Genomic DNA, 23331 nt, shown 5'->3' with positions numbered 1-23331 from the left:
TTAAGCCCTCAAAAATTTAACATAAGATTCCTAGGATTAAACTTCTAAATTTTGATTTATAGGATATTTGTAGACAAACTTTTTAAATGTAAGTATATTCTAAAATTACGACCTTACATCAGATGTCTTATATTTTTTAAAAGCTCTCTTAGTTATTTAATTCACTTCATTTGATCCTCATAACAATGCTGTGCCATAAGGCAAAGAAGGCATTATATTTCCTGTTTCAAAGATAAAGAAACTAAATACGATTTTTTAAATAATTTACAGATAAAGCCATTAAATGATTTTAATAGAGTGCACAGAACTTTCCTGGACAAGAATAAAAATTAAGCCCTACCCACACTACATATTTAACACTTAACTCCAACACACATTTCAGTGTAACTGATCCTCTGCTCAAATGAGGAAAGATGCTCAGTTATTTAAGGCTAAGAAATTATTATAATCCTAATAGGGAATGAAGAAAATAGTAAAACTGGCATTTTACATGAACTGATTTTTATAACAGATTTTTGTAAGAGCTATTAAAATACATAACATGATTTAGTAAAAAGTACAGAAACAATTCTAATATACTCCTATTGGAATGAAAAATAAATTACCTCGCTTTTTGAGAATGTTAAACACGGAAAGATATCTTCCTGATAGATTTTGTCTAAGAAAGGGCATGTTCTGTCCATTGTGGGTTCATCCTTCCAAGATCTGAATTCATTATACAGAGATAAGTCAGCCTAACAAACAAACCAAAAGAAAACACGCAAAAAATTTTAAGTACAAAACATAAAACCACTTTATTAAAAAAAAAACAAAACCAAAACATGAAAAATTAGACAGTTGATTACAGTACATGGTAGCGATTTCTTTTTTAGAAAAATGTCAAATTTATACTCCTGAATGACTAAAATCATCCCTTTTTCAGTTGTATCCACTGTGGATGTCCAACGATACTATTCCCTCAAAAAGGCCGGATGTCCTTTTAAGACGTATGTGACTATTATTCTGAATATAGAAATGACAAGTCTTTTTTGAAAAGAGTCAAAAAGCAATTTTTAATCAAGTTAATTAGAGTGTTTGAATGAACTGTGAATCACTAAATTGTGAAAAACAGTTTGGGGTCAAAAATGACATTAATTGTTTTGCTAATACCCAAAGGCATTTTCAAAATGTTTATTGCATAAACAGCAAGATTAAAAGAAGTATACATATAGGCCCCTAAACTGACTATCCTAAAGGGTTTTAGATATATATTTTTAATACTGACATTCAGTAACAACTGTCTGAATTATCAACAACAAAATACTGATTCTCACACCTTTCTCTTTACTCCTCCAGTAACACGTTTTCCCTAAGTATTCTTCCCTACAGATTCTCAAATTCCCTCACCCAGTTCAATATCACCTGAAGATATAAAGCTGCACCTATCCCAATCCACTGAAAAACTGAGTATTCTCTCTAATCTTCTCGCAGGTTTAAGCCATTCTTGTCCAGAAGCACTGGATACACTATAAATAATACACTGACTACAGCTATAACCTCTAGGACAGTTTAGTCAGAAGTACAGCTAGTTTACATGAAAGTAACAAAAAGGTGAATGTATCCAGGGTTTCCTATAAACGTTCTTTTAAGGTGTATGATGGCAATCTCAATTTGCATTTTTTAAATCCCAATCCATAAATTCATTCAATCAAAGCTAAAGGCGAAAGGGTAAAGAACAGTAGCGGAGAAGCAATACTTTCATCTTTCAATTTATATTCTTTGTAAAGCTTACACAATAATGGACTTAAACCTCTATTTTTAAAGGAAAACTTCTAGTTTAAGGACAGTAATTTAAGTCATTTAATAAGAATTATTGCTAAGAACTATGCTAAACACATTATAAATATTCAAAGCTCACAGCTGTGCAAGATGGATATAATTCCCATTTTATACAGATGAGGAAACTGAGGCTAAAAGATATAATGTAACTTGCCGAAGGTTACACAGCAACAAAGCAATTAAGACATAGACTATAGTTAAAAGCACAATTATTAAAATGTGCTTTCATCAACTATAACATGCTTCACACCAATGAAAGGTGTTAATAACAGCTCAGTGGCAGAGTTCTCGCCTGCCATGCCAGAGACCCAGGTTCGATTCCCAGTGCCTGCCCAGGTGAAAAACAAAATAAAATAAATAATAGGATAGTATATGAAAATTCTGTATTTTATGCATGATTATTCTGTAATCCACAACTAAGGAAAAAAAAGACTTATTCCCTAATTGTATAAAAACTTAATAAAAAATAAGTGCTTTTACAACTAACACTAATTACAACATTGAAAATATGCCAGCAATATCTTTAATTGAAATACCTAATATTTTTCAGTATTCTATGGAGGTTAAGGCAGAATTTGATTCTGAAAGTCAAAGGATTAGTCTGGACAAACTCTTCTTAACCTAATCAATAGCTATTTAATAGTTAAACCAAAAAAAAAAGTTATTTTGATATTTTAGTTATTTCTAGGTATGCACATTATTTTTAAATTAACAAACATTAGCTGTAACTTATGGATTTATAATTCTTTATAGGTGGAAAATGGTTAAGAGTTACATTTTAGAAACTCTTCAGCATTTTCTGATATTATCAGCAAAGGTTGTATAATTAATCAAATGTTGCCTTATTATAATCATCTGAGAAAATGATGGGTGGGTAATTATACCTAGTAACTGTGCAAGGAATGCATAAAATGATTCTTGTGGCTAATACAATACTTCAGTTTTCAATTCTGAAAAAAAAATTGTAAGAACCACACAAGATTATTAATTCTGTCCCTATAAACTCTAAAATTGTATAGTTCTAGGTTGCATTTTAAACAATGGAGAGCTGTGTGGTTTTTTTTTTTTTTAAGACAAAAGTCATACTTTAGAGTATCTCTCATTATCATATTAAGGGAAAAAAGAACAATTAAATTACAGATGACAAATTTCAGAAAAAAAAATTATTTGTTCAGCTTAGGGGAATGAGGAAGGAAGTGCTGTATGAGCCAACCTTAAAGGAGGACAGGGATTTCAGGTGAAAAAATCAGGATTAAAGGAGGTGACACATGAACTGAGTTTTGAAGAATGTGTAGGAGTTAATCAGACAACAGAAAGAGGGCTCACTCTTCAAAAAGATGAATTGTGTATGTGTACTTCAGAAGGTCCTGTGCTGGTAGGGTGTGTATTTTTGTAGGTGTGTACTTTTAAAAAAAGAGAGAAAAGCAACAAGAATTAAAATTCAAATCTAAACAAATTGATCCCCAAAACCTGCACTCTGTTTAATGCTTACAGAGATTATATCTCTGATATCATAACTAAGTGTTCCCATCATGTTTTCTACAGAAACATAGGCATGTTTTATTTTTCATTTAGACTGTTATAACTTTTCTAAGACTCATACAGGTCAAATTACATGATTCCTTTGTCTAATAAGACTTTTTGACATGTTTTTTCACAAATACCACAGTATATGTATATCCAGGAAAGAAGAAAATTTTTATTATTTTGAAGTTATATGCTGCCTATTCATACTTCAAAGGATTTCATAAGCTAAAAGTAAATTTTAAAATGTTTCATGAGAAAGCATTTAAATTTTGCTGATGTAAATTACAGGGAAAAAAAGTATATAAGTATAGATGCTGAGAAACTGTAGCAAAAACACAAGCTGTGCCAAGCAATTAAAAATGTTCTTTAAACTGAAAGAAATCAGAATGAAGTTCTACCTAAAAAAAAAGTTTCTTAAATATTTAACAAAAACCATTGTGAATTACAGATTTTGTCACATTCAGAGTTGACCATGTACTGAGCTTCTCTCTTACTAGCATCTTTTTACTAGTTTATAACTAAACAAATGCAACTCAATAAAAATTAAAACCAACAACTTTGGTTAGTCAGCTTAATAAACTCCTGGCCTTTCCATGCAAAATTTAACAAGCAAACAGCTTCTTAAAGATTAATGATACTACACAAAGATGGATTCAACAATGTAAAATACAGCTTCTAGAAAAAACAGGAGGAGTGCTCCATGAATTACTGATCAATCCTCTTGAAAATGATGCCATTAAAGCATGCTGTCTTATAGTGTGCAATGATTAGGTGAAAAAAATATAACTACTCAATTTTTAAATTCAAAACAGCCTAAAAGACCTCCATATCTCAGTTATCTTTATGACCTCTATCTTTTAAAATGATAAGGTTATCATTACTTCTATTTTTTGTTCCTTAGATAACTGAATGAACTCTAGGACAGTCTTACCGATATAAAATTCTACTTCTCCCAAAATTTAATGAAAAGCAATGTGCTATTCTCTTTCACATAGTTCTTACAATCATATTTTGTTACAGTACACTAGCAACAAATTTTGACTAGCCAGATAATTAAGCCACCCACTCTCCTTTAAGTAACATGTAACAGTTCGTTCCCTAAATAAAGTATCAAGATTAAGAAACTTACCAAATTTCCAGGAGGTACTCCAAGGTCAGCCAGGTAGAAAATGGAATTGAAGAATCCCTGAAAGCAGCCAGCTCTAGACAAAGCCTCCCCCATCTTAATATTGTATATTTTCTACTAAAATTTCTGCTGGTAAAAATCATAACTGATACCTCAGTGATGAAAATAAATAAGTATCAATAGAGTCAGGGGGGACAGTCCTTGACGAGTTACCTCTTTGCAGTCTTTTACAATTGGCTGTATCACACTGAGGTCCTGATGACTGCCACTCATAGCACTGCTCATACTTTTATTTCTTGTATGCCCCTTTTTAAAAGGTGTCTTTCCACCTGGCAAAGGCTCTTGCGTAGGTGATGTTGGAGAACTGGACAATACAAGTGTCTTCAGTGCGGCTACTTCAGCTTGAAGTACATCAATCTTGAAAAGAAATCAACACAATCACAATGAAAACATTTTACGATAGTTGCAGCTAGATGCTAGCAATTTTAAAAACAAAGCAAAACCAAGTTGGTTTTATTTTTATGTTTTCCTTTATTATTTGGTTCTAACATAACGGGACACTAAAAATGTTCACTATTAATTATATCTAGGTACTATCACCTATTTTTTAAAATACTTTTCTGTCATTTCCAACTCTCCTAAAATAAGTACTACTTTTATAATCGGGATCCAATAAATGTTATTTTTAAAACAGTAATCGCTAATTTTTTAAAGTTTTATACTATTAAAACTTACTTTTCCTTGTGCTTCTTTTAGCTGTTTTTCTGCTGTTGCCTGCTTGACATTTGCTTCTCTCACCATCTTATGAGCTTCCTGAAAAAGTCAATAGCTCAAGTTTTGGAAACAAAGTATTTAGCATTTGTTTTCAAAAGACTTTCAGTAAACATCTACCATCAAAACAAAATTATACTTTCAGAGTTTAGCTTGAAAATAAGTATTTAATGTCAACTACTGAAACAGCAGTTGTCATCAGATACAAACTATCAGCGTTTAGAATAGATACCTTCCTTTAGTACCTATTATCACTAAGGCAACCAAGTTGTATTCAACCATTCTGATTAATAAAAAATATATAATGACCCAAATGTCAAGGCCAATTCCTTCACAGTTAGGCTTTGGTAATTTGGTCCCAATATATATATATATTCACGTATCAGTTACAGGAAAGACATACACAATAGCCAAGTAAAAAAAGCAAGTACAAACATCTATATATAATGTTGCAGTTAATAGGCATTTCAGCTGAGAAGCCTTACAACTTCCAACAAAAACATTCATAAATGATATTAAGTGACAATTCTGTGTAGAGCAATCTAAAAAGGCCAAATCAGTTTATCCTTTAATAGGATCTTTAGTACCACAAATATGAAACCCTAGGTTTTACATTCCATTTCATTCATCTGATATTTATCAAACATTTATTTAAGCCATCTTTCTATGAGGTGCTGTGTACTTAGAAGGTACATGTTCTTAAGAAGGCTACATTCATCTGTTTAAATTCTAATAACCAAGTAAAATATCCAGGCAATAAGTCTGGATTTTATTCTAAATGCAAAACAGAGCCTTAAGGTGTTTTAAGGAAGAGAGTGAAACGATCCTCCTTTCCCTTTTAAAAGATTATTCTGCTGTATGAAAAAGGAACTATAGAGATTAAGGATAGACTGGAATGGTTATGTGGAGGGTACTTAATCCTCTGGGATTTAAGAACATATATTTTAGAATTTCAATTTACAGTTTACTGGAAGGAATAAAGAAAGGAAGGAAATTAACTTCAATGATATTTAACACATGTTTTGACAATGTCATCCTTACTAGGTCTGTCAACTGTTCAGTGGAAGAGTGGAAATTCTCTATATCATAGAGTTTGACAGTGACACTTCCATTTGTCCATTTGTTTTTACAGTGTTGCAATGAACTGCAGTTGGTGTACCTATGAATGTGAATTTATAGATTACATTAGTTTAAATAAGAGAATCTTCATTATCAATGCTTTCTAATGAAAAGAGAGTCATCATGGAAATCTGTACACACAGTTATATTGCTTATTACAAAATCTCTAACATCTGTCAAAATTAGGATGAATTAAACATTTTTCTTTTAAAAAATATATAAAAATTTCCAAATTTACTGAAATTTTCTATGTAGCAAGTGGCTGTCAACAGGAAGTTATATAGCAGATATTTTAAAAATAATAAACATATGTAACTTGACCCTTCAAGGTAAGTCACATTTAAACTTCTAAATGCAAAATTAACATCCTATGGAGAGATTATTTGCTTAAATATGGACTCTTCTTCCATTAAAGAATGGATTATACCATTCAGACCAAATGTTCCAGAAGCTGGGCAAAATCTTTGGTTAATGTATTTGAAGGCATCAAAGAGTTAACAAAACAGTGAAGAATCAGAAGACCAAGATCCAGGAAAAGAAGCAAACTCAGAATAAGTAAGTTGGCACTCAGGCTGACTTTCCCCTCAGAGAGACAAAAGGTATGATGAAAAGTTCTAACATTTATATAAGTGACGACCTAAAAGGAAAGAAAAAGCTAGACTGGGAAAGAAGTAATATCTATAAAAACAATGCTGAGAATTGTACAAACTGACAAAAAAAATCAATATATGTAGTAAAAATTGTTTGAAGACTTTTCTACTGCTCTTTCATTCTGAAGCTAAAAATGATTTAAGTATCATCTTACCAGGAGTCAGCAAACTTTTCTGTGAAGAGTCAAGAGAGTGAGCATTTTTGGCTTTGCAGGCCATGTGGTCTCTATCATAACTGTTCAATTCTGCTACTGCAATATGAAAGTAGCCATACACAATAAATATGTAAACAAATAAGCATGGCTCTTTCAATAAAAACTTTATTTATGGTCACTGAAATAAGAATTTCATGTGATTCTCATATGTTTCAAAGCATTCTTCTTTTAATTCTTGCCCCATCATTAGAGATATTGCTGTGAAAACCTTCATATAACTGCTCAATGGAATTGAAAATGTAGCATAATGATTTAATACAGGGGAAAAGATTAATATATCTGTGCATTACCAACAACCACTACTTCTAATTTTTCAAAAAAGACACAAAACTTAGACCAGACCTTCATACCTTAAATTGTTAAAACAAGATTTCTAGAACAAGTAACATATTAGAACATGCTCCTCTCATTAAATGTTGGTAATAAATTTTAGTGAGAGTACTTTTGTACATTTTTGTACTATTTTAAAACATTTTAAGCATTTTTATTGTTGTCGCATTGTTATTATATGTAACTTACAATAATACATACCTTTAGGAAAGTACCTAGCACAAAAGGAATTCTCTTTTTGTGCTAAAAAATATTAGTTATCTTCATCATAATGAAGGTATATGGTAAAATTTTTCTTTTACTGATTAAGTACATCATCAACAAGTTTGGCACCTACTGCTCTAGGAAAAAACTATGATGGCTTAACAGATGGTGTTAGCAATATCAAAATAGAAAGGCAGATGGATTTGGTTTATATTCCAAAGGTAGTGTCACAAGAACTTACTGTTAAGTTTGAATGTATGGTGAAAGAAAATCTTCAAGGGCAACTCCTTTTCTGTAGCTTGAGACAAATAGAAGTGCCTTTTCTTATTTTCACAGTACTTAAAGCAAGAGTCATGGTCATGATTTTGAGTTCCAGCATTGCTCCCTAACCGTTCTATAACTCATTTCCTTACAGGCAAAATGAAAACATCTGCCCAATATGCCTCATAGCACTGTTGAGGGAAAAGTAGGCATATAATAGGCATTTATTAAAACTGGCTGACGAAAAAAAAATCACAAAAAGTATCTTACAGCTACGTATCTTCTATACTTTTCCATGTTAAATGTAGATTACTTTGTAAAGGATTCTTTTAAGTGACTTCATTTTATATTATCGCAAAACTGAGATACAAGAATAACAAACAACTTTTGAGTTCTTTTAAGTCTCAACTTCGCTACATACAAAGTATAATTATATTACAGATGCTTCATCATACATAATAAACTCCCAAACCAAATTTTGGATTTACAGGTTAAGTTTACCAGAAATACGCAAATTGATTTTATTCAGAATAATCTTTAAATCTTAAAAAAAAACTATATATCTGTACATATACACATATACATAAAACACAAGCGAAAATATCATTTCATGAGACAATGGTAAACTGAGATCATGACGGTACAAATGGGAACACAGAAAAACTTTTAGGACTTTTTTTCACAATTTACAATTGGTTTAAATACAACTTTCTTCATAATATTTTCATCAATGTATTTTCTTTCCTAGAAAGCATACACAATGTTATAGCTATTAGTCATTGTTATTTACTTGTTTTGGAAGCATGTTTTTTAGGATTACCTTGTCGTTATTTGCACAAATTGCATTTCTGATACTTCAAAGATTGCCACAGAGAGGGAGAAATTTCTGTTTTGTTTGTTCTCCTTCTACTTCACCTAACAGAATAGTCAAGCATGTGCAAATGAACGGAACTAAGCAGGGTTAAAGTTAAGTGCGGGCAGGTAGCATATAAAAATTTCAACATAATAGCTTAATAAATTTTCCTTCTTACTCAGTTTCTTTATTTATAAAATTTGCTTCTAACCAAACAATTTTGAGCAGTGGGGTAAATCTTATGTTTCTGTATACCCTCAATGTACAAAATGTAACAAGTTACAAGGTCCTGTTAGAGATTTTTAATTTCTCACTCTTCCCACCTTTAAATTTATCTTTCTCTCATCTCTGGTGATTGCCTAACTAAGCAAAAAAGTGAATTAATTTAAAATGTTCACAAAAGAAAATGACTCCAAAAAAGAGGGAAGCACGAGGGGTGTAGAGCTAAGGGGGAAAGGTCTACATGTCTAAAGATAGTCACACAGAAATGCGACTGTAATGATAAAAATTTATAAAAATTGTGAAAAACACACTTAATAGGTTATAACTATCATGACAATTGTAATGACTATGTAGTAATATGAAAAATGCTATTTTAAGAAAATAATGCAAAGTACATTAAAATTCCAATCACATAAGAAAATAGATATAGCCTCTAAAACTGAAACATACATTGCATAAATAAAAACAAAAGGTAATGGAATTTTTCCTTTTTTCCCCAAAATTTCTAATTGCATTAAAAGTTTTAAGAACAAATTTTTGAGAAAAGAAAGAAATTACTGGTGAGTGATAACAACATTAACCATTCCAGTAATGAATCAAAATTTTTGACAAGGAACTTCTGGAGGCTCAAGGTGTCAACCCAAAGGAGATACCCTATGACAGTGTTTCCTAAATACTTTCCTTCCTCCCTAACCCCTCACCCACAGTCTGGGGATATTTTCTAAGTTACCAAAATGACGAGGGAATACTACTAGCACTTTTTTTAACTTTTTATTTTAAAATGATTTCAAATTTACAGGGCAGATGCAAAAATAATCAAACTCCATACAAAGAAATTCAAATAACCTCCCTTTCTCCCCAATATTCAGATCCACCAATCTTTACCATTTTGACCCCTGTATCCTATCAAGCTATCATCTACCTTCTGAACATCTGGGACTAGGCTGCATACATTATACTCCTTGAACACGTACTACTTCTGTGAACATTTCCTAAAAACAAGTATATCACTTACATAATCACCTTAACATGGGTATAAAATTTACATTCTACATTCTAATACTCTCTAATGTTCTTTTGAGCATTTTCTCCTCCAGTCTTAGATCCCATCCAGTATCATATATTGTATTTAATTATCATCTCATTAGCTTCTCTTTCTTTCCTTTTTTAATTGTGGAAACATATACACAACATAAATCTTACTATCCTAACCCCTCCCAGCCACACCATTCAGTGAAATTAATCACATTCACAATATTGCAGTACCTTCACCACCATCCATTACTATAACTTTTCCTCCACCCAAAACAGAAATCCTACACTCACTCTGCGTTTAACTTGCCCCATTGCCTCTACCCTCTACCTCTGGTAACCTGTACTCTACTATATGTCTCTATGAGTTTGCAGTCTCTCATATTTTCTTCATGGTTACCATGGGATTTAAATACAACATCCTTAATCTACAGCAATCTGGTTTGCTTTCATAACCAATAACTTCAAAAGCACACGTAAATTACGTTTCTACACCACTCCATCCCTCTAACTTTAAGCATTTTAGTCAGAGATTACATATTTACACATTATGAATCCAAAACTATTGATTTATAACTACACTTTATGCATTGCCTTTAGATTCCATAGGAAGTAAAAAGTGAAGTTATAAATAAAAAATACAATAGTAATGGTATTTATACTTACCCATGTTCTTATCTTTTTCAGAGATCTTTATTTCTTCACGGATCTTCAATTTATTGTCTAATGTCCATTCCTTTCAACCTGCAGAATTTCTTTCACATTTCTTGTCAGGCCAGTCTAAGCGATGACAAAGTTCTTCGCTTTTATTTACTGGGAATGTATTACTTCCTCATTTTTGAAAAACGGTGTTGAAAGATATTGAATTCTTGGTTGGCAATTTTTGGCTTTTAGCACTCTAAATATGTCTTCCCACAGTCATGTTGCCTCTACAGGTTCCAATGAGAAACTGGCACTTGGTCTTATTGAGGTCCCCTTGTACATGACATGCTGCTTCTGCCTTGAGGCATTCAGAATTCTCTTTTATCTATGGCATTCAACAGTGTGACTACAACGTGTCACAGTGTGGGTCTATTTGTGTTTATTCTGTTTGAGGTTCACTAAGCATCCTGGCTATGTGTATACTCCTATCTTTCATTACATCTGGGGAGTTTTCAGCCATTATTTCTTTCTGCCCCCTTTTTGTCCTTCTAGACTCCCACAACGCATATATTGGTATGCCTGATGGTATCCTATGGGTTCCTCAGGCTCTGTTCACATTTCTTCATTCTTTCCTTGTTCTACTCCTCAAACTGGTTGATTTCAATAGTCTATCTTCAAGTTCACTGTTTCTTCTGACAGCTCCAATCTGCAGTTGAAACTCTCTAGGGAATTTTTCATTCCAGTTATCATGTCTTAAACTCCAGTATTCCTGTCTGATTCCTTTTTTAAATTTCTATCTCTTTACTGAGATTTTCTTTGTGTTCATCTATCCCTTGCCTGATTTTCTTTAGTTCTTTGTCCACATTTTCCCTTAGCTCTGTGAGCACATTTAGGACCATTTTTAAAAAGTCTTTGCCTGGAATGTCACAGGTCTAATCTCCCATTATGTTTTCTAATATTTTAATCTCCTCTTTTGCCTGATCCATTACCTTCCTGTTAGTTTATATTTTATAATCTCTTGTTGAAACCTTAACAAAGTTGATATTTTAATGTGTTACTGCTGAAACTTAGACTGAGGTTATCTGTTTCTTAAGTTTGTGTTCAGCTAGTAATATGAGAGAGCTATTCTTGAATGTCAGGAGCTAGTGAAAAAAAAAAGAAGAAGAAGGAAAAAAAGAAAATACTTTCTCCTTTCTTTGAAGAGTGAACTGTTCAAGTGCTGTGTTTCAGGACTTATCCATACAGTGAGTTTCATGAAGAGCTCAGATCAAACCATAGGGGCCTCCCTGAAGCTTTCTGTTCATGCATCTTGTCTTGGGCGTACAACTGTGGCCCAGGAATCTCCCTCCTTTGCAAAGATACTAACGTCCCTTCTTTCCTACAAAACAATCTCTTTATGGTCCCAGACACTGCACTGTCAATAGCCAACAATCCTTGCCCTTGGAGCATGACTTGATTGCTCTCCCACAGTGTTCTGATATATAAGCAGGGCAAATTCTGGGACATGAGTCCCTCAGGTCATCAAAGATAGATTGGGCCAGACACACATGCTCCCCATATGTGTATGAGGGTTATTTTGCTCCCTTTGCATCTGGAACCAGGAACCACACTGGGAGCACAGGCCAGCTTTGCACAATCTAATGAAGGATGGGGGAGGGGCCAGCCTGGGGGCCACAAGATACTATTGCTTTTAAAGTGGCATTTTTCTTGATTCAGCACTCACCCTGTTACTGCCATATCCTTGAACTGTTTCTGGAGCTTTTAGAAAGATGATTCTGCCAATTCTTGCTGGTTGTTCAAAGTTTCTGTGGGGAGATGGAGTCCTGCAGTATCTCACTCCACCATCTTGATCGGGGCCAGACTACAAGCACTTTTTGGGCCAAACCAAGGATGCTATACGTCCTACAATGCCCACTATTAAGAAATACTGCTCTTGTTGACTACAAATTTTAGTCTTGGTGGAAGCCTGGAGATGAAGACATATACAAACAGGTGTGCCTTCTAACATTTCTCAAATCATTCTACATCAAATGACCACCTCAAAGGGTTTTGTCCTCTTTGCTCTGAAGTCATACAAAATTAGTCTAAAGTAGTTCCTAATACCTGCTAAGATCAAAATCAAAATTAAAATTTACCTCCTTTCTTATCATGTATATGCATTTTTAAACAACCTAATTATGGTAGCTCATAATTTTTTTCTTTTTACATCATTTTAAGTTAGAGACCCAACATTTCTTATTTATTTTTTTTTTTTTGCGTAGAGGGCTTATAAACATATGTGAAACTAAGCATATCTTTTTCAAGATTCCTTCCAAAAACAGTTCTATCAATATGTAAAGAATCAAGATGCTGCTCTTGCCAAGATTGTAGAGACAGACCAACCTCAAACAGACTAGCTGTAAGTTCCTCCAATTCCTGTCCAAGTTGATCTCGTACTTTAGAAAGCCTCTCACATTCTTCATCTTTTAACTTCAGTTCCTATAAAAAATTGATAATTTTATTTTGAATTTCAATAGTTTGAAGTTAGATTTAGCAGACTATATAATCTCTAGTAATAAAATTACGAAATATTAGTACTGACCCCTCATAATATTCATAGTAAAAATTTTTATCAAGTACTTGCTATGTGGAAGACAATCAAGCAAATCTAAAAGAAAAACAACTCCAACTAACATTTAAATTTTTCACATTTCTTTAAAAAAAATCTAAAGATTAAATATGCAATATATATTATATATGGAAATGAACTATAAAATTACTTAATTCTTATTTTCCTTAACTTTTATCTGACTATATTTATTTGCATCAAGCAAGGAATTTCTTCAATTATTTTTATATAATTTCAATAAATGTTCGGTGATTTTTTTCATTTAAGATTGTTTATTTATAGACCACATCATGTAGCATACTGCAATTAGTCTAAAATTTCCACCAGAAGACTAGACCCACTTAAGGTTGCTACTAGAGGTTAATGATGCATATCAGAATTTAAAATCAAGAAGACAGTGAATAATAAAAATCACATCCTACAATTAAGCATGACTCCTCAACTGGTCACAAACAGATGAAAAACTTTCCATTATTAGGATGTTAAAAATATGCAACTTTATATTTTGCAGTAGCTCTAAAGTAATCTTTCAATTTTAAGAGATTTTAAAAATCCTATATTATTAGCTACAATTACATTAATAAAACAATGGGCGAGTCATGCTGCAAATGTGGTGGTAGCATAGTTTTTGAATCTCCCAAGGACAACTTCTGAAAACCAAATATACCAAGCTGGATATCAGAAGAACCCAACTATATCTTCAATAGAACTAAGGTGGAAGAGAGTCCCCACAAATCTCAGAATATGAAGGGATGTGGTTAAACTGCTAATAATGCAAGATTAGCCACTGTGCAGAAGTGAAGCTGTGCAAGAAAGTAAAAGGGGACTAATGAATAAGGTATCCTGTAAGCCTCAGAACTCAAAAATCTCTACCCCAAAGGAGAGGATTCTATCCGGGGTGGAAACTAAGAGGACAAATCTGAGAACAAATGGCAAAAAAAGACAAAGTTTTCACAAGCCCCAACTTGCAGGTAAGCTAAAAAAACTGTATATGCCACTGCAAAGGCAGCAAACAGTGTGGTGAAACTCTAAATGCTCAAGAATCTCAGAAGTATCCAGCAAAGTGTCACTTCAAGAGTGACAGACAATCAGCCTAAGGGAAAAGCTCTTGGAATCTGAAATGAAATTGAACAGAATGGGAACGATGAAGAAAAAGGTTCAGATAGTAAAGGGAGAGCGGATGACAGTAAGGTTCCAAAGGAAACAGATTCTAAAGCAAAATATAGTTATCTCATAATGGAATGCTCATAACGGACTTCAAAGCTCTCAGAAACACTGAACTACAGGAGAGAACCTTCTTGAACAAGGATTAGCTCTGAGAAACAGAAGTGGCTACACAGATATACCAAATTTTGAACTTCAATGTTAATCTCCATGGTCTTAAGTATATTTAGGTTTATACTAATTGATTTGTCAGCAAGTTGTGACCCTTTATTTCCAGCTAATATTTAATACTTTGTACCGCTGAGAGTAAGGAACAAAGGCAGTGTCTTAAAGTATTAAGGGTATTAAGCTAATACCCTGACAGAAACAAGCCCAAACAGCACTTCCATCAACAAATGTAAATGGTTATAACTCACCTATTAATAGAAAATGATTTTCAGATTGGCTAACAAACCAAAATCTGTATCTATGCTCTATATAAGACATACCTAAAACAGTTATTTAGACAGATAAAAATGAAATGATAGGCAAAAGTATACCAAAAATACAACATGGATCTCAATGTTGATATCAGACTAGGTAGAATGCAGGACAAAAATCTTTAAAGAAGACAAAAGAAACATCATGATACTTAAGACTACAATTCACAATAAAACCTTTAAAATACTGAAAAACATGAAAGTACATCTAAAAAAAGAGAAGATATACTACTGTGTGAATTTGAAAGTATTATGTACCCCAGAAAAGCCATGTTTTAATCCTGATCCAATCTTGTGGGAGCAGCCATTTCTTTTAATCCTGAATCAATACAGTAGAACAGAAACTTTCGGTTAGATTATCTCCAAGAAGCCATGACATGCCCAACTGTGGGTGTGACCTTTTGATTACATGCAGATGTGACTTCACCCATTCAAGGTGGGTCTTGATGATTTGACTGGAATCCTTTAAAAAAAAAGGAAATATTTTGGAGAAAGTTGAGAGCTGACAGAGAGAGCCGATGCAGATGTCAGGAGATTGAGACAGAAATAGCCAGGGTGGTAAGCAAAGATTTACAGAAATAGTCAGAACCTGAAGAGATCTCCGGTGCCAGCAGATGCTAAGCTAAGAGATGAAATCCAGAGTTCTGTCCCACAGCACCTAAGTGAATGCCCACAGATGCTTCGAGAGGAAACCACTGGCCTCAGAAGCTGGAAGCAAGGAACTAGGAACAAGGACCAGCAGACATCAGCCACGTGCCTTCCCAGATCACCCTTCATGGAGCCAAGGTATTTTTCTCTGGATGCCTTGGTTAGGACACATTTATGGTCCTAGAACTATAAACTTATAACTCATTAAATTCCCTTTTTAAAAGCTGTTCCATTTCTGGTATATTGTATCTGGCAGCTTAACAAACTAATACAACTTGTTCTTGAATAAAAAGGCATCATAAAGATATCAATTATTCTTGTGTTGATTTATAAGTGCATAAATTTAATAACAGGTCCTTTCAAACACTAATTTTATAATTATGTATGAAAACTAAGTCAAATCTTTTAACATTTACTACTAGGTAGGCACTGTGTAAATCTTCAGGGTACAAAAATCAAATACAATATACTCCTCTTGAGAAGCCTCCAATCCCTTAGAACAATATATATCATTCATGAAAGCAACATTTCTGAATAGCTCCCTACCAGCTACCAAATTGACATAAACTTCACCCTGATATTAAAGACCCTTTATAGCATGTGCTCATTTTCCCTTTTCAGAGTGATCTCTCTTGATCCATTCTCTAAAGCTAAATTTTAACTGGTCTGATGCATTTCTCATTCATTCAGCAATTTGACCTATCCATCTGGGATGTTTCCCCATAAACATTTACCTACTTATTTGTTATCTTTTAAAATAAAACTCAGTCCACCTACATACAGCAAAATTTATTCTTTCCGTGAATATTTAAGAACTTCATTTGTACTTTTCATTATCAGTACCTTACATTATAAGAGTTATTCAAAATCCAGTGTTTCAACAAACCTGAATTTTGTGTTAACGATTCATAAGGCATTCATCTACATGCTAAAGATACAGAAAAGGGATGAATCTTGGTCTGTGATTTTCATTAAGTCACAGACTAATCAGGGAGGAGGTAAAGCAAGTCTTCAAGTAGATTTAAGGACTATAGTGGTATGCATGCTAGAAAAAGTAGTTTGCAAAGTGTAAAGGTGGGAATAAAGCTGAATGTCTTATAGTAGCTAAATGAAGGGGGGTGAGCACAAGAAGCTGAAGTCAAAAAGTCAGATTTACAGCCAGTTCTGAAAGACCTTGGATGTCAAGCTAAGAAACCGGAGTTACTTTAAAGACATTATCTCAAAGGCATATGAAAGTCACCAGAGGATTTTAAACAGGAGAGGGACAAATCAAGTTTTCAATTCATAATAATGTGGGCAGTGTGGCTAGGCAAAAAAATAGACTGGGGCAGAGAAAACAGTTTGTTCATTAGAGCAATATTTTAGGCAAAGAGATAAGGATTTAGAGCAGTAGTACTAGAGAAATGGGAAAAGATTCAGAACACAAAGTATCTGACTCTACTGACCATGTGTATTTCGCTGAATCCAAGACTTGATTTTTTAAGACAAACCATTATTTTTACACCAAAAGAGAAAGTAAAGCCATTCAATAACATTAAGATACAATGCTGGGATCCAAGATGGCGTCTTAGTAAGGTACATGCGTCTTAGTTCCTCCGACTCCAAATCAACTAATAGGTGAACAGAAACAGTACAGAACAGCTCCCGGGGCTACAGCAGGGAATGGACACACAGTGTAACCCAGTCTGGGCTGGTTAGTCTGACTGCGAAACTCGGCTGCGGTGAGTGAGATCCCTGAGCGGCGGGCAATTTCCCGAGCAGCCGCAGCTGCGGCGGTCCGAGCTAATCCCTCCCTCCTTTCCGGGCTGGCTGAGGGACGCGGAGAGACAAGCTTCCCAGCCAAGGCGGCCGGCGCCACACTTTTGCGGGCGGCTTCGAGTCTCGGCTTCGAGTCCGCGACTACGAGTCTCGGATCAGAGGGCTATCCAAAGTCTGGGCTGGCAAGTCTGACTGCGACTCTTGGCTGCGGCGAGACCCCCCAGCGGCCGCACCCCCCAGCGGCCGCAGCTGCGGCGGTCCGAGCTAATCCCTCCCTCCTTCCCGGGCTGGCTGAGAGACTCGGAGAGACAAGCTTCCCAGCCAAGGCGGCCGGCGCCACACTTTTGCGGGCGGCTTCGAGTCTCGGCTTCGAGTCCGCAGCTATGAGTCTCGGATCAGAGGGCTATCCAAAGTCTGGGCTGGCAAGTCTGACTGCGACTCTTGGCTGCGGCGAGACCCCCGAGCAGCGCGTGATTTGCCGAGCAGCCGCAGCTGCGGCGGTCCGAGCTAATCCCTCCCTCCTTCCCGGGCCGGCTGAGAGTATCGGAGAAGCAAGTTTCCCAAGCCGAGGCAGGCGGCGCCCTTCTTTTGCGGGTGGCTTCGAGTCTCGGCTTTGAGTCCGCGGCTACGAATCTCAGATCAGAGGGCTATCCAAAGTCTGGGCTGGCTAGACTAACTGTGAGACTCGGCTGCGGTGAGACCCCCGAGCGGCGCGTGATTTCCCGATCAGCGGCAGCTGCGGTGGTCCGAGCTACTCCCTCCCTCCTTTCCGGGCAGGCTGAGAGTATTGGAGAAGCAAGTTTCCCAAGCCGAGGCAGGCGGCACCCCTCTTTTGCAGGCGGCTTTGAGTCTCTGCTTCGAGTCCGCGGATACGAGTCTCGGATAGGAGGGCTATCCAAGCCGTGGTAGCCACCCCCCACGGGAGGCTTCCTGGTCCGGTGGGGAATCCCCCAGGCCCGCTGCGGCCCGCAACGAGCCACAGGGTCCCCTCAAACCGCGGCAGCTGACGCCCCCACCACGCGCGGCCCCTGAACCAACGGAGAGAATTGGATCCAAAATCCCCAGGCCACGGAGATCGGTGACTGGGGGAGACCCATTCCAAACACTTGAGACAAACGTGTGCCACGTGCACCACGTACTGGGCAAGATAAGAAAAACAGATCCCAGAGATTTCACAGAAAAATCTTACAACCTTGGTGGGTCCAACACCAAGAGAAATCTGAATAAATGCCTAGACACCAGCAGCAGAAGATAACTGTCCACGCTCAAAAGATTGAGAATATGGCTCAGTCAAAGGAACAAACCAATAGCTCAAATGAGACACAAGACTGAGACAACTAATGCTGAATATACGAACAGAAATGGAAAACCTCTTCAAAAATGAAATCGATAAATTGAGGGAGGACATGAAGAGGACATGGGCTGAACATAAAGAACAAATAGAAAAACTGAAAAAACAAATCGCAGAACTTATGTAAGTGAAGGATAAAGTAGCAAACATAGAAAAAATAATGCATAGCTACAATGATAGATTTAAAGAGACAGAAGATAGAATTAGTGATTTGGAGGATGGAACATCTGAATTCCAAAAAGAAACAGAAACTATAGGGAAAAGAATGGAAAAATTTGAACAGGGGATCAGGGAACTCAAGGACAATATGAACCGCACAAATATACGTGTTGTGGGTGTCCCAGAAGGAGAAGAGAAGGGAAAAGGAGGAGAAAAACTAATGGAAGAAATTATCACTGAAAATTTCCCAACTCTTATGAAAGACCTAAAATTACAGATCCAAGAAGTGCAGCGCACCCCAAAGAGATTAGACCCAAATAGGCGTTCTCCAAGACACTTACTAGTTAGAATGTCAGAGGTCAAAGAGAAAGAGAAGAGCTTGAAAGCAGCAAGAGAAAAACAATCCATTACATACAAGGGAAACCCAATAAGACTATGTGTAGATTTCTCAGCAGAAACCATGGAAGCTAGAAGACAGTGGGATGATATATTTAAAATACTAAAAGAGAAAAACTGCCAACCAAGACTCCTATATCCAGCAAAATTATCCTTCAAAAATGAGGGAGAAATTAAAACATTCTCAGACAAAAAGTCACTGAAAGAATTTGTGACCAAGAGACCAGCTCTGCAAGAAATACTAAAGGGAGCACTAGAGTCAGATACAAAAAGACAGAAGAGAGAGATATGGAAAAGAGTGTAGAAAGAAGGAAAATCAGATATGATATATATAATACAAAAGGCAAAATGTTAGAGGAAAATATTATCCAAACAGTAATAACACTAAATGTCAATGGACTGAATTCCCCAATCAAAAGACATAGATTGGCAGAATGGATTAAAAAACAGGATCCTTCTATATGCTGTCTACAGGAAACACATCTTAGACCCAAAGATAAACATAGGTTGAAAGTGAAAGGTTGGGAAAAGATATTTCCTGCAAATAACAACCAGAAAAGAGCAGGAGTGGCTATACTAATATCCAACAAATTAGACTTCAAATGTAAAACAGTTAAAAGAGACAAAGAAGGACACTATATACTAATAAAAGGAACAATTAAACAAGAAGACATAACAATCATAAATATTTACGCACCGAACCAGAATGCCCCAAAATACGTGAGGAATACACTGCAAACACTGAAAAGGGAAATAGACACATCTACCATAATAATTGGAGACTTCAACTCACCACTCTCATCAATGGACAGAACATCTAGACAGAGGATCAACAAAGAAATAGAGAATCTGAATATTACTATAAATGAACTAGACTTAATAGACATTTATAGGACATTACATCCCACAACAGCAGGATACACCTTTTTCTCAAGTGCTCATGGATCATTCTCAAAGATAGACCATATGCTGGGTCACAAAGCAAGTCTTAACAAATTTAAAAAGATTGAAATCTTACACAACACTTTCTCGGACCATAAAGGAATGATGTTGGAAATCAATAATAGGCAGAGTGCCAGAAAATTCACAAATACGTGGAGGCTCAACAACACACTCCTAAACAACGACTGGGTCAAAGAAGAAATTGCTAGAGAAATTAGCAAATACCTCGAGGCGAATGAAAATGAAAACACAACAAAGCAAAGGATGCAGCAAAGGCAGTGCTAAGAGGGAAATTTATTGCGCTAAATGCCTATATCAGAAAAGAAGAAAAGGCAAAAATTCAGGAATTAACTATCCATTTGGAAGAACTGGAGAAAGAACAGCAAGCTAACCCCAAAGCAAGCAAAAGGAAAGAAATAACAAAGATTAGAGCACAAATAAATGAAATTGAAAACATGAAAACAATAGAGAAAATCAATAAGGCCAGAAGTTGGTTCTATGAGAAAATCAATAAGATTGATGGGCCCTTAGCAAGATTGACAAAAAGAAGAAGAGAGAGGATGCAAATAAATAAGATCAGAAATGGAAGAGGAGACATAACTACTGACCTCACAGAAATAAAGGAGGTAATAACAGGATACTATGAACAACTTTACGCTAATAAATACAACAATTTAGAGGAAATGGACAGGTTCCTGGAAAGACATGAACAACCAACTTTGACTCAAGAAGACATAGATGACCTCAACAAACCAATCACAAATAAAGAAATTGAAGCAGTCATTAAAAACCTTCCTAAAAAGAAAAGTCCAGGACCAGACGGCTTCACATGTGAATTCTATCAAACATTCCAGAAAGAATTAGTACCAATTCTCCTCAAACTCTTCAAAAAAATCGAAGTGGAGGGAAAACTACCTAATTCATTCTATGACGCCAACATTACCCTCATACCAAAACCAGGCAAAGATATTACAAAAAAAGAAAACTACAGGCCGATCTCTCTAATGAATATAGATGCAAAAATCCTCAATAAAATTCTAGCAAATCGTATCCAACAACACATTAAAAGAATTATACATCATGACCAAGTAGGATTCATCCCAGGTATGCAAGGATGGTTCAACATAAGAAAATCAATTAAAGTAATACACCATATCAACAAATCAAAGCAGAAAAATCACATGATCATCTCAATTGATGCAGAGAAGGCATTTGACAAGATTCAACATCCTTTCCTGTTGAAAACACTTCAAAGGATAGGAATACAAGGGAACTTCCTTAAAATGATAGAGGGAATATATGAAAAACCCACAGCTAATATCATCCTTAATGGGGAAAAATTGAAAACGTTCCCCCTAAGATCAGGAACAAGACAAGGATGTCCACTATCACCACTATTATTCAACATTGTGTTGGAGGTTCTAGCCAGAGCAATTAGACAAGAAAAAGAAATACAAGGCATCAAAATTGGAAAGGAAGAAGTAAAACTATCACTGTTTGCAGATGATATGATAATATACGTCGAAAACCCGGAAAAATCCACAAAAAACTACTAGAGCTAATAAATGAGTACAGCAAAGTAGCAGGTTACAAGATCAACATTCAAAAATCTGTAGCATTTCTATACACTAGCAATGAACAAGCGGAGGGGGAAATCAAGAAACGAATCCCATTTACAATTGCAACTAAAAGAATAAAATACCTAGGAATAAATTTAACTAAAGAGACAAAAAACCTATATAAAGAAAACTACAAAAAACTGCTAAAAGAAATCACAGAAGACCTAAACAGATGGAAGGGCATACCGTGTTCATGGATTGGAAGACTAAATATAGTTAAGATGTCAATCCTACCTAAATTGATTTACAGATTCAATGCAATACCAATCAAAATCCCAACAACATATTTTTCAGAAATAGAAAAACCAATAAGCAAATTTATCTGGAAGGGCAGGGTGCCCCGAATTGCTAAAAACATCTTGAGGGAAAAAAACGAAGCTGGAGGTCTTGCACTGCCTGACTTTAAGGCATATTATGAAGCCACAGTGGTCAAAACAGCATGGTATTGGCATAAAGATAGATATATCGACCAATGGAATCGAATAGAGTGCTCAGGTATAGACCCTCTCATCTATGGACATTTGATCTTTGATAAGGCAGTCAAGCCAACTCACCTGGGACAGAACAGTCTCTTCAATAAATGGTGCCTAGAGAACTGGATATCCTTATGCAAAAGAATGAAAGAGGACTGGTATCTCACACCCTACACAAAAGTTAACTCAAAATGGATCAAAGATCTAAACATTAGGTCTAAGACCATAGAACAGTTAGAGGAAAATGTAGGGAGATATCTTATGAATCTTACAATTGGAGGCGGTTTTATGGACCTTACACCTAAAGCAAGAGCACTGAAGAAGGAAATAAATAAATGGGAACTCCTCAAAATTAAACACTTTTGTGCATCAAAGAACTTCATCAAGAAAGTAGAAAGACAGCCTACACAATGGGAATCAATATTTGGAAACGACATATCAGATAAAGGTCTAGTATCCAGAATTTATAAAGAGATTGTTCAACTCAACAACAAAAAGATAGCCAACCCAATTACAAAATGGGAAAAAGACTTGAATAGACACCTCTCAGAGGAGGAAATACAAATGGCCAAAAGACACATGAAGAGATGCTCAATGTCCCTGGCCATTAGAGAAATGCAAATCAAAACCACAATGAGATATCATCTCACACCCACCAGAATGGCCATTATCAACAAAACAGAAAATGACAAGTGCTGGAGAGGATGCGGTGAAAGAGGCACACTTATCCACTGTTGGTGGGAATGCCAAATGGTGCAACCACTGTGGAAAGCAGTTTGGCGGTTCCTCAAAAAGCTGAATATAGAATTGCCATACGACCCAGCAATACCATTGCTGGAAATCTACTCAAAGGAATTAAGGGCAAAAACTCAAACAGACATTTGCACACCAATGTTTATAGCAGCGTTATTTACAATTGCAAAGAGATGGAAACAGCCAAAATGTCCATCAACAGACGAGTGGC

At 35.5% G+C, this 23331-nt stretch overlaps 1 protein-coding gene across 6 annotated transcripts in view; it reads right to left on the bottom strand.

The window, feature by feature from the left end:
* RAB3IP (RAB3A interacting protein) overlaps positions 1-23331 on the bottom strand; it is an 84517-nt gene that overhangs the window by 8902 nt on the left and 52284 nt on the right. For 3 of the 6 annotated variants that reach the window (XM_077111407.1, XM_077111408.1, XM_077111410.1), the window contains exons 2-6: positions 13153-13248; positions 6284-6401; positions 5207-5284; positions 4685-4888; positions 606-734 (exon numbers count right to left, since the gene is read on the bottom strand). In XM_077111407.1, coding sequence (XP_076967522.1) covers positions 606-734; positions 4685-4888; positions 5207-5284; positions 6284-6401; positions 13153-13232 — 609 coding nt within the window. In that variant the 5' untranslated portion in view covers positions 13233-13248. The remainder of the gene's footprint in view (positions 1-605; positions 735-4684; positions 4889-5206; positions 5285-6283; positions 6402-13152; positions 13249-23331) is intronic. The other 3 variants (XM_077111406.1, XM_077111405.1, XM_077111411.1) reach the window with 1 other exon arrangement.

The sequence above is a fragment of the Tamandua tetradactyla genome, chromosome 7 (genome assembly GCF_023851605.1).
Source record: "Tamandua tetradactyla isolate mTamTet1 chromosome 7, mTamTet1.pri, whole genome shotgun sequence".
Taxonomy (NCBI): Eukaryota; Metazoa; Chordata; class Mammalia; order Pilosa; family Myrmecophagidae; genus Tamandua; species Tamandua tetradactyla.
This window is presented reverse-complemented; position numbering and strand designations above follow the sequence as displayed.